The sequence below is a fragment of the Bison bison genome, unplaced genomic scaffold, assembly GCF_000754665.1.
Source record: "Bison bison bison isolate TAMUID 2011002044 unplaced genomic scaffold, Bison_UMD1.0 scf7180017864228, whole genome shotgun sequence".
Lineage (NCBI taxonomy): Eukaryota > Metazoa > Chordata > Mammalia > Artiodactyla > Bovidae > Bison > Bison bison.
In genome coordinates this window covers 5,938,311-5,950,155 of record NW_011494800.1, presented here as the reverse complement: position 1 = coordinate 5,950,155, position 11,845 = coordinate 5,938,311, and the positions used below count along the sequence as shown (strand labels likewise).

General features: G+C 43.9%; 1 protein-coding gene across 1 annotated transcript in view; it reads left to right on the top strand.

The window, feature by feature from the left end:
• HPSE (heparanase) overlaps nucleotides 1–11,845 on the top strand; it is a 54,510-nt gene that overhangs the window by 18,460 nt on the left and 24,205 nt on the right. The window contains exons 4-5 of the mRNA XM_010845981.1: nucleotides 5,576–5,721; nucleotides 8,234–8,359. Of these exons, the coding sequence (XP_010844283.1) occupies nucleotides 5,576–5,721; nucleotides 8,234–8,359 (272 nt within the window). The remainder of the gene's footprint in view (nucleotides 1–5,575; nucleotides 5,722–8,233; nucleotides 8,360–11,845) is intronic.

Here is an 11,845-nt window from a genome sequence, read left to right as displayed (position 1 = left end):
GCTCAGCTTTCTTCACAGTCCAACTCTCACATCCATACATGACCACTGGAAACACCATAGCCTTGACTAGATGGACCTTTGTTGGCAAAGTAATGTCTCTGCTTTTCAATATGCTATCTAGGTTGGTCATAACTTTCCTTCCAAGGAGTAAGCGTCTTTTGATTTCATGGCTGCAGTTATCATCTGCAGTTTTGGAGCCCCCAAAAAATAAAGTCTGACACTGTTTCCACTGTTTCCTCATCTATTTCCCATGAAGTGATGGGACCAGATGCCACGATCTTTGTTTTCTGAATGTTGAGCTTTAAGCCAACTTTTTCACTCTCCTCTTTCACTTTCATCAAGAGGCTTTTGAGTTCCTCTTCACTTTCTGCCATAAGGGTGGTGTCATCTGCATATCTGAGGTTATTGATATAGTGGAATGCATTTTTTAAGTTTCATTTAATATAAGATCCATGGAATTTATACAGTCCATGGAATTCTCCAGGCCAGAATACTGGAATGGGTAGCCATTCGCTTCTCCAGGGGATCTTCCCAACCCAGGGATCAAACCCAGGTCTCCCGCATTGCAAGTGGATTCTACCACCTAAGCTACCAGGGAAGCCCAATATATGATCACTGACCTTCATTTCCTGAGAAATCCAATAAATACCTTTCAATCCTTGTCTTACTTGTCTCTACTATGGGTTGAATGTCTGGATGGCCCCCCTACAGTTCCTATGTTGAAGTCCTCATCCCTGGTACTCAGTCTGTGACCTTATTTGGAAATAATGTCACTGCAGATACAATTGGGCTTCCCAGGTGGTGTGGTGGTAAAGAACCCACCTGCCAACACAGGAAACCTGGGTTGGATCCCTGGGTCTGGACGATCCCCTGGAGTAGGAAATGGCTACCCATTCCAGTATTCTTGCCTGGAGAATTCCATGGACAGAGGAGCCTGGTAAGGTCTCAAAGAGTCAGTCACAACCGAAGTAATTAAGCATGCACACACGCAGACACAATTAGTTAAGAACTGGTCATACTGGAATGGAGTAGGGCCCCATTCAGTATGACTGATGACCTTATAAAAAGGCAGGATTTGGAAACAGACACACACACACAGAGAACACCATGTGTACTTGGAGCTGTACTGCTCTGAGAAGCTTTCCGAAGCTGAAAGAAAGGCCTGCAGTAGATCCTCCCCCAGCACCTGCAGGGGGAGCATGGCCTTGCCAACATCTTGTTTCAGACTTCTTGCCTCCAGAGCTCTAAGATGACACAGGTCCTTTGTTTAAGCCACCCAGTTTGTGGTGTTTTGAGACTACAGCCCTAGCAAACCAATTCAGTCTCCTAGAAGCATTTGGCCAGAGTGACAACTGAAACACTTTCTCATCCCTTCAGATTGGTGTCACGGCCATGTCTGGCGGTTTCCCCCACCACTATAAGGTTCTTCACCACCTCTTCCTCAAGCTTGTCTCAGTGGTGCTGTTCCCTAGGCTTCTGACCTAGGCCCTCACCTTCTTTTTTATTATATTTATTTATTTATTTGGCTGTGCCGGGTCTTAGTTGCAGCATGCAGTATCTTTAGCTGTGGCATGCAGACTCTTCAGGGTTGAACCCGGGCGCCCTGCATTGGGAGCACAGAGTCTTAGCCACTGGACACCAGGGAAATCCTGAGACCTTCTTTTTTCACTTTACATAATCTCCTGAGTGGTTTCATCTCATCACTTGAATTACTGTTCAGGCAGTGGTGTGTCAAGCAATGTTTCACAACTGGCTCTCTGAGGGGAGAGGAGACTGATTTATGGGTTTTTTTTTTTTCCGATTTCTGTAGTCTAAACACCCCCTCCATGGCTGATTTCAAACTGCCAACAGTTAAACACTGGTTCTCAAAACATAAAAGTTGGCTCTCACAAGCTGGTACCAGCCAGTGCAGGGTGGCTCCCACGCACCTCCGCTTTTGTGTCAGAGATAAGCAACTTATTTTTACACATACAGTAAAATAAAAATACCTGCAGACGTTTCTTTCCACTAACGAACTGTTCCAGAAACGCGATACCTGCCAGAGCTTTCGCATGTTCTTTGGTTATTTCCATGTCATTGTGGTGGTGGTGGTGATTATTTTCCTCCTTTCTTTTTTCCGTGTGTGATAGAAATACCATACCTTTGTTCAGTTTTGTTTTTAGGACAAGCTTGCAGGTGTTTTAAATCTGGCTTTTGTCAGAGAGCATCAATATTGTTTCTCAAAACAAGAAAAGATTCCATTGCAAAGGAGACAGACAAAAAGGTCCTTGATACAATACTCTGAAACATGTGATTTCGTTTACTTGGCAGAAGTCATAGCACTGGGTTTTAATTTTGTTCAGGAAACGGTCTATGTCTGACCCCTCATGCCCTGTTGTCAGGCTAGACTCAACTGTTCATGCACTTGGACATGCTTGCTGAGTCGCTTCAGTTGTGTCCGACTCATTGCAACCCTATGGGCTGTAGCCCACCAGGCTCCTCAGTCTATGGGATTCCCCAGGCAAGAATACGAACCTTTATTAAGCACCAGCTGTGTGCCAGGTACTTGTCTAGGTTTCATCTGGGTGCTGAGGAGATTCTGATGATCCAGACAGAGTCCCTCCTTTCACAGAGCTTAGCTTGAGATGGGGGTGGGATAGTAAACCAAGGAAATGGAATAGAAAGCTAATTTCAGAGACTGCTGGATGCTCAGAAGAAAACAAAGGCAGGGTAATGTGGTTGAGAGTGACCTGAGGGGGTACAGCCACCACTTCCGGGAGCCAGGCTGTGGTGCTCCGACTTCAGAGGCAGGCGGTACACAGACGCCTGCCTTGAGACCTGACAGCTCCTGCTGGTACTCGTGTTCCCTTCATTTCCCAGAGAGCGCCATTTCAATTGCTCTCCCATCTCAATTGCTTACAGACATCAGCCCCACAAATCTAAAAGAACTTCCTCTGTCACCACACACAACCAAAATGGAAATCAAGGACCAGTATCAGTGCCTGGCCAAAAAGCAGTGGGACGGGGCCAGCCCGAAGTGACTTTGCAGAAGTTCCTTGTATCCGGTTTAGGGCTGCAACTCTACCCGTGGTCTAGGGGTTCACTAATTCACACCAATGGTTCACATTAGTGGAACCACACTAGCCAAAGCACCAAAGATAAGCACCGGAGAACTGATGCTTTTGGTGCTGGAAAAGACTCTTGAGAGTCCCTTGGACAGCAAGGAGATCCAACCAGTCAATCCTAAAGGAAATTAGCCCTGAATATTCATTGGAAGGACTGATGCTGAAGCTGAAGCTCCAAAACTTTGGCTACCTGATGCAAAGAGGTGACTGATTGGAAAAGACCCTGATGCTGGGAAAGATTGAAGGCAGGAGGAGAAGGGGACGACAGAGGATGAATGGTTGGATGGAATCACTGACTTCATGGACCTAAGTTAGAATAAACTCCAAGAGATAGTGAAGGACAAAGAAGCCTGGTATGCTGCAATCCATGACGTTGCAAAGAGTTGGACATGACTGAGTGAACAACCACAAAAGGGTAACCACACTAGTGGTTCACACTAAGCATTCACTGACTTTTAGACTGAGGACTCACCTCCACTTTATGTGTCTTCTGAGCTCCAGACACACATGGCCAGGGGCCTGATGGAAATGGTTATTGGTGCACCACTGGTATCTTGCGACACTGAGCCCCATGCCTGCCTTCATCCCTGTCTCCAGTCTAATGCCTATTTATTTTTCATCTCATCAAATGATATTACCATCTTCCAAGATGCTTCCCAGGAGTAATCTTGGATTCTTCTCCAACATTCCATTAAATACTCAAGCTAGTATTTCTGGGTTTCCCAGGTAGCTCAGTGGTAAAGAATCTGCCTGCCAATGCATGAGGTGCAGTTTCAATTCCTGGTTGGGGAAGATCCCCTAGAGGAGGAAATGGCAATCCACTCCAGTATTGTTGCTGGGAAAATTCCATGGACAGAGGAGCTTAGTGGACTATAGTCTGTGGGGTCACAGGGTCAGACATGACTGAGCATGCATGCACACTAGTATTTCTATCTCCACTTGTGTCTTGAATTTATTCACCTCGCTTCATCCCTACTTTTGTTACCTGACCTCAGTCCACCACTTTTTTTCAATATTAACATGACCACAGTCTTGGTCCTTCTATTCAGTGATTTACACTGCAGCCTGGGATTCTTTTCTAAAACAAAAGTCTGGTGCAGTCATTTCGTTGCTTTAAATCCTCCCATGGCCACCATCTTATAAACCAGAACTCCTTCCAGGACATGGCAGCTCACCAGCCATCCATGATATGGTCCTGCCTGCCTCTCCAGTCTATCCTCTCCCACACCTCCCTGCCCCCAGTCTCTAGGCTCAAGCCACACCTTAAGCATCTTAAAAGAACTTGAAGTATTTTTGAGGGCCCCCGAACCTACGGTGTGTCCTGGCACAAGGAGATGAAGCACAGAGTGAAATTTGTTCAGGGATGTTATCAATGAGGAATTGATTGAAATCCCCAGCAGCACCAGAGAACCCAGGGAATGGTGGCATCTGCCAGGAAATCCTCAGAACCTCTTGAAGACAAATGGGAATGTTAGCTCGGACCAAGTAAGGATTCAGAAGAAAGTCGTTTCCACTTTGCTACGAACCCAAATGAAGCTAAACTGTAGGAAGGGGGAACAGGATGTCAAGAAATATTGGCAATTAGTTCTCTGGCATGATTTTCCAATTTGAAACAAACCCACATATAAACTAATTAACTGGGCCATTTTGCGAACACACAGCATCAGGCCCATGTGTTTTAAGAGCTTTCCAGAGAGCATGGTGGCCAGGATCCCATATGTGAGGCTTCAGAAACACATGGCAGCTTGTTCCTGTTACCTGCGTCTTCTGTTTTCTTAGTATTGTTCACTAAGTATTCATGACATCTTCATCTTGCTGAGAGAATGGATTATAAACCATTTGAATTAGGTTCTATAACATTCTGTACTATTCTGGGCACCTAACAGGAGCATTTTTGGCTTGATGACGTATGCCTTTAGAATTGCTTGAATAGGAAGTGTCCTTGGTGGATAGGAATTAGAATCTTATACCATTCTAAGTCATTTGACTTATATTGAAAAGGATAGTTTTCCTTGGGGTGGAGGTGGAGGTTGGTGAGGGAGAGGAAAAGGACGTAAGTCATTTATGAACTTCTCTGGGAACAGAAATTTTTGAAGACAATATATTTTTCAAAGAAACACAGAGTCATCTTTCCTGTAGTTTCCACTCTCTTATGTCTTTTCCTCCATCAGTCACAGAAGATTAAGAACTCTCTGAAAGCACTAAACACTATCCTGCTAGTCAGGTTGAAATATAAGCTCTTGGCTGAGTCAGCACTCCCAGTTGCTTTCAGATGCCTAGAAGAGCAGCCTTGCAATTAGGAAGATTCCAGTTGAGACAATGTCCCCGAGAAGTGATATGACTTCTCTCTCCAGTGCCCTTGCAGCTAGATGTTAGAAAATGGGTCCACCAAGAGAGAAGGGAGTCAATGTGTAGAAGTCATTGTCTTGGGGAAAAAAATAATTTTAATTTCTTGCTTGTCTTCATAACAGTTCTTCAAAGCTTCGTACCTTGGCCAGAGGTTTGGCTCCTGCATACCTAAGATTTGGTGGCAACAAGGGAGATTTTCTCATTTTTGACCCCAAGAAGGAACCAGCCTTCGAAGAGAGAAGTTACTGGCTATCTCAAGGCAACCAGGGTGAAGTTTTTTAGAGATTACCCATTTATTTGAATTCACTTGAGTCGGTCACGAGCATTCTCAGAGAAGAGTGGTTTGTCACATCATCAACTGATAAGAGATGAAGGGCTCCCAGTGGAACTGTGGGGATGCCTACACAAAAGGAGGAAGCAGTGGGCAGGTTTCCTCCTCTTGATGTTCTCAGGAATGTGAGACATGGGGGGCACAGGGAAAGTGCTGGACATGGCTTTAAGAGAGTTAGTGTTACTCACTCAGTCTTGTTGGACTCTTTGTGGCTCTATTGACTGCAGCCCTCCAGGGGATCAGGGATCAAACCCAGGTCTGCAGCATTGCAGGAGAATTCTTTACCATCTGAGCCACCAGGGAAGCCCTTAGGAGAGTTAATTGTGCTGTAAACAGAACAAAGATTGTAGCTAAAGGGCAGAGCTGCCTAGAGGAACCTGTGGGGAGAAATGCACCAAAACAGAGAATATTCCCTGCTGAAAAGACAGCACTGATCGAAGCTCATTTATTCCAGAAAATGTGGATGAAAGGTGTAATAAGGGGATGTGGAGATGTGCTCTGTGTCTAAGAATGGATTTTAAGGCTTGATTTGTTGGGCAGTGGTTCTCAGACTTTATTGACTATACACAGTCACCCAGGGGGAGTTTGAATGTTTGAATTCCTGGGTGCCAACCTTAGATTACAGCTTGAGCAAGCTCCTCCTTGTGATTCTAAATATTAGGAGTCTGTGGGCTTCATCTGAGAAATATGCTAAGGCACCACAAGGATTTGCCCTGTGTCTTTCATAAGTGCTATACAGACATCAAATGGAAGTTAAATTAGTATGTTAACAATTATTGAAACTACCATGTACATCTGAATTACAACAATGTACTATGTATATATTAATGAACAATATTTTGCTATTTTATATATTACATTTTTTTGTGGTTAGGAAGTGTTTAGAACTGTTAATCAGTAACTGGGCCAAAGTTGATAGAACAGTAATTAGAAAAAATGAACAAAAGCCAGGAGGGTTTTCCTGGAATAACAGATTGAAGTATGTTTAGACCTGGCCCTTTCTCCCCAGTCAGTCATATGCGTTTTGAAGTTCTCATAAGTTTACATAGGAGACTGTCCTTCGTTTATCAGTTTTCTTCATCCTGGTGGGGAGACAGGATCACTGGGATTATCCCAGTGCTTCTGAAACATCCTTTATGAGGGGCTTCCCTGGTGCCTCAGACTGTAAAGAATCTGCCTGCAGTGCAGGAGACCCAGGTTTGATCCCTGGGTCAAGAAGATCCCCTGGAGAAGGGAATAGCTACCCACTCCAGTAGTTTTCATTCTGTCTGCCCTCTGATGGATGAGGATAAGAGTCTTATGGAAACTTCTTGATGGGAAGGACTGACTGTGGGGAAAACTGGGTCTTGATCTGATGGGCAGGGCCATGCTCAGTAAATCTTGAATCCAATTTTCTGCCAATGGCTGGGGCTGTGTTCCTTCCCTGTAGTTCAGCCTGAGGCCAAACTATGGTAGGGATAAAGATTAAAGGGAGGAGGAGAAGGGGACAACAGAGGGTGAAATGGTTGGATGGAATCACTGACTCAATGGACATGAGTTTGAGCAAGCTCCGGGAGATGGTGAAGGATAGGGAAGCCTGGCATGCTGCAGTCCATGGAGTCTCTAAGAGTTGGACATGACTTAGCGACTAAACAACCCACTCCAGTATTCTTGCCTGGAGAATTCCTTGGACCAAGGAGCCTGGTGGGCTACAGTCCATGGGGTCACAGTGTCAGACCCGACTGAGCGACCAACGCTTTCTGAAACATCCTTTTTATGAACACAGGATGGATGAGGCACCCACTGTCAGGAAGTCAGACTGAAGCTTCTGAGAAAGGAAGTCACGGGGGGCCAGCCAGTCCTGGCAGCCCAAGCCTGGCAGCCCTGCTGCCTCGTGATAAAGAAGTATGACAAGTACTGTCCTGCCAGACAGGATGGGGTGGATTTGTCCAAGTACACACCCTGTGGTCTCGGGAGCTTTGATGATACCAGATATAAAGTAATATAAGTCAGCATTCCCTGTCCTACCATTTTGGCAAGAGGAGATTGCCACAAAGCAGATATAGTCCATGCAAAGCAAATTGCTATGTATTTTGAAAGTGAATTTTAAGAGAACTGAACAATGTTTTGTCTTCCAGGGGGGTTCTCTAGTAATTTCAAGTTTTGGAGAAGCCTCCTGAATTGCTAAATAACTTGAAGTTATGTGCAGTGTATCTGTGTCCAGTATACCTGTGGTGTTTCTTAGGAAACATGCCCTTTGGCTGTTTGGTTTTTTTTTTTTGGTGGTGATTGGTCAAGCAGCAAATTTGACATGTATAACAGAATACATCTTTCTCTGATCTTAGACCCCAAAACCAGAAACTCAGCTATCCTGCTTTAGTTCACATATATAGCTAGGTAAATAAGCATATGGGATTTCAACCTTATCATTGTACAAGTAGATTCTCTGAATTATTCATTTCATTTGCAGATATTTGCAAATCCGGATCCATCCCTTCTGATGTGGAGGAGAAGCTGCGGTTGGAATGGCCCTTCCAGGAGCAAGTGCTGCTCAGAGAACAGTATCAGAAAAAGTTCACAAACAGTACCTACTCAAGTAAGAAATGAAAGGCACCCTGCTGGTGTCCCAGCCCCCGAAATGTTTGGATGGCTTGAACTTGGACTAAAATTTAAGAGGCCCTATAGCAGTCATGGAAAGCTGCATAATCCTCAAATGTTAGCAGAAGTTAGTGGACAATCTTGAACCCCAAGTTTCTGTTTTCTTTACCTGACTTTGCCTACTAGCCAGGGAGTCATTCAGTCTATTTTATCCACAGTATCGATAGTGTGTATACATCAATCCCAATCTCTCAGTTCATCCCACTGCACCCCCAGCTTTCCCCTCTTGCTCTCCATACATTTGTTCTCTACATCTATACCTCAATTTCTGCTTTGCAAATGAGATCATCTGTACCATTTTTCTAGGCTTCCCAGGTGGTGCTAGTGGTAAAAAAAAACATGTCTGCCATGCAGGAGACATAGGAGACTCAGGTTCAATCCTTGGGTCTGGAAGATCCCCTGGAGGAGAGCATGGCAACCCACTCCAGTGCTCTTGCCTGGAGAATCCCATAGACAGAGGATCCTGGTGGGCTGTAGACCATAGCGTCGCAAAGAGTTGGTCACAACTAAAGCAATATGCCATGCATGCACATACACATATTGTTTTTTGAAATAGATAACTAATGAGAACCTACTGTATAGCTCAGGGAACTCTACTCAGTGCTCTGTAGTGACCTAAATGGGAAGGAAATTCAAGAAAGAGGGAGTATATGGACACATACAGCTGATTCACTTTGCTGTACATCAGAAATTAACACAACATTGTAAAACAATAACAATTTTTAAAAAGAATCATTCATTCACAAGCTAATAATAACCTTAACTGCTCTGAAGAATTAGGAAGTCAAGGAAGACATGAATACATTTCTTGAGAAAAAGTAAAATACAAAAGTGGGAAGAGTGAAATGTGAAATCATTCACACCTCTTTGTCTATTCTGTTTCCCCTCTCAAAAACAGCCCCTGTGATGAACTGTGTATCCCTGGCAGGGCAGCTTTCTCATTTTCTTTCCTGCATGGCTTTGAAAACATAAGACTAGCTCAGATAACCAGGAATTTATTTCCATTCGTGGAAACAGTTTTCCAGTGTTTAAACAGGATGATGTTGTCACATGTGTCTGTGGGTGTGCTCTGTGCTCAGTCATGTCTGACTCTTTGCATCCTCATGGACTGTAGCCTGCCAGGCTCCTCCATCTGTGGAATTCTCCAGGTAAGCATACTGGAGCAGGTTGTCATTCCTAAACCAGGGCATCTTCCCAACCCAGGAATCAAACACATGTCTCTGGCATCTCCTATACTGGCAGGCAGATTCTTTACCACTCTGCCACCTGATGTTGTTACGCAGGTCTCTAAAACAAACAAGCAATCCTTATCGAACGTGAAATATACTTTTATCTGAAAGTTGATGCTTTATACCCAGCTAAGGGATGATGTTGCCCGAGATCTCAGTTAAGAAAATGTCCTGTGTAGATACTCTACAACTATCTTCTTTTGACTTCTGAAAAATAAATGATCTTGAGAAGATGCTACACATGGGCATCACCAGATGGTCGACACCGAAATCAGATTGATTATATTCTTTGCAGCCAAAGATAGAGAAACTCTACGCAGTCAGCAAAAACAAGACCGGGAGCTGACTGTGGCTCAGATCATGAACACCTTATTGCCAAATTCAGACTTAACTTGAAGAAAGTGGAGAAAACCACTAGACCATTCAGGAATGACCTAAATCAAATCCCTTATGACTATATAGTGGAAGTGAGAAATAGATTTAAGGGACTAGATCTGATATACAGAGAACCTGATGAACTATGGATGAGGTTCATGACATTGTACAGGAGACAGGAATCAAGACCATCCCCAAGAAAAAGAAATGCAAAAAAGTAAAATAGCTGTCTGAGGAGGCCTTACAAATAGCTGGGAAAAGAAGAGAAGTGAAAAGCAAAGGAGAAAAGGAAAGATATAAGCATCTGAATGCAGAATTCCAAAGAATAGCAAGGAGAGATAAGAAAGCCTTCCTCAGTGATCAATGCAAAGAAATAGAGGAAAACAACAGAATGGGAAAGACTAGAGATCTCTTCAAGAAAATCAGAGATACCAAGGGAACATTTCATGCAAAGATGGGCTCAATAAAGGACAGAAATGGTAGGGACCTAACAGAAGCAGAAGATATTAGGAAGAGGTGGCAAGAATACACAGAAGAACTGTACAAAAAAGATCTTCACAACCAAGGTAATCACAATGGTGTGATCACTGACCTAGAGCCAGACATCCTGGAATGTGAAGTCAAGTGGGCCTTAGAAAGCATCACTACAAACAAAGCAAGTGGAGGTGATGGAATTCCAGTTGAGCTATTCCAAATCCTGAAAGATGATGCTGTGAAAGTGCTGCACTCAATATGCCAGCAAATTTGAAAGACTCAGTAGTGGCCACAGGACTGGAAAAGGTCAGTTTTCATTCCAATCCCAAAGAAAGGCAATGCCAAAGAATGCTCAAACTACCACACAATTGCACTCATCTCACACGCTAGTAAAGTAATGCTCAAAATTCTCCAAGCCAGGCTTCAGCAATACGTGAATGGTGAACTTCCAGATGTTCAAGCCGGTTTTAGAAAAGGCAGAGGAACCAGAGATCAAATTGCCAACATCCACTGGATCATCAAAAAACAAGAGAGTTCCAGAAAAACATCTATTTCTCTTTATTGACTATGCCGAAGCCTTTGACTGTATGGATCACAATAAACTGTGGAAAATTCTGAAAGAGATGGGAATACCAGACCACCTGACCTGCCTCTTGAGAAATCTGCATGCAAGTCAGGAAGAAACAGTTAGAACTGGACATGGAACTGGTTCCAAATAGGAAAACTGGTTCCAAATAGGAAGACTGGTTCCAAATAGGAAAAGGAGTACATCAAGACTGTATATTGTCACCCTGCTTATTTAACTTATATGCAGAGTACATCATGAGAAATGCTGGGCTGGAGGAAGCACAAGCTGGGATCAAGATTGCTGGGAGAATTATCAGTAACCTCAGATATGCAGATGACACCACCCTTATGGCAGAAAGTGAAGAATAACTAATCAGCCTCTGGATGAAAGTGAAAGAGGAGACTGACAAAGTTGGCTTAAAGCTCAACATTCAGAAAACTAAGATCATGGCATCCGGTCCCATCACTTCGATGGCAAATAGATGGGGAAACAGTGGAAACAGTGGCTGACTCTATTTTTCTGGGCTCCAAAATCACTGCAGATGGTGATTGCAGCCATGAAATCAAAAGACGCTCACTCCTTGGAAGGAAAGTTATGACCAACCTAGACAGCATATTCAAAAACAGAGACATTACTTTGCCAACAAAGGTCCGTCTAGTCAAGGCTATGGTTTCACCAGTGGTCATGTATGGATGTGAAAGTTGGACTGTAAAGAAAGCTGAGCGCTGAAGAATTGATGCTTTTGAACTGTGGTGTTGGAGAAGACTCTTGAGCTGTC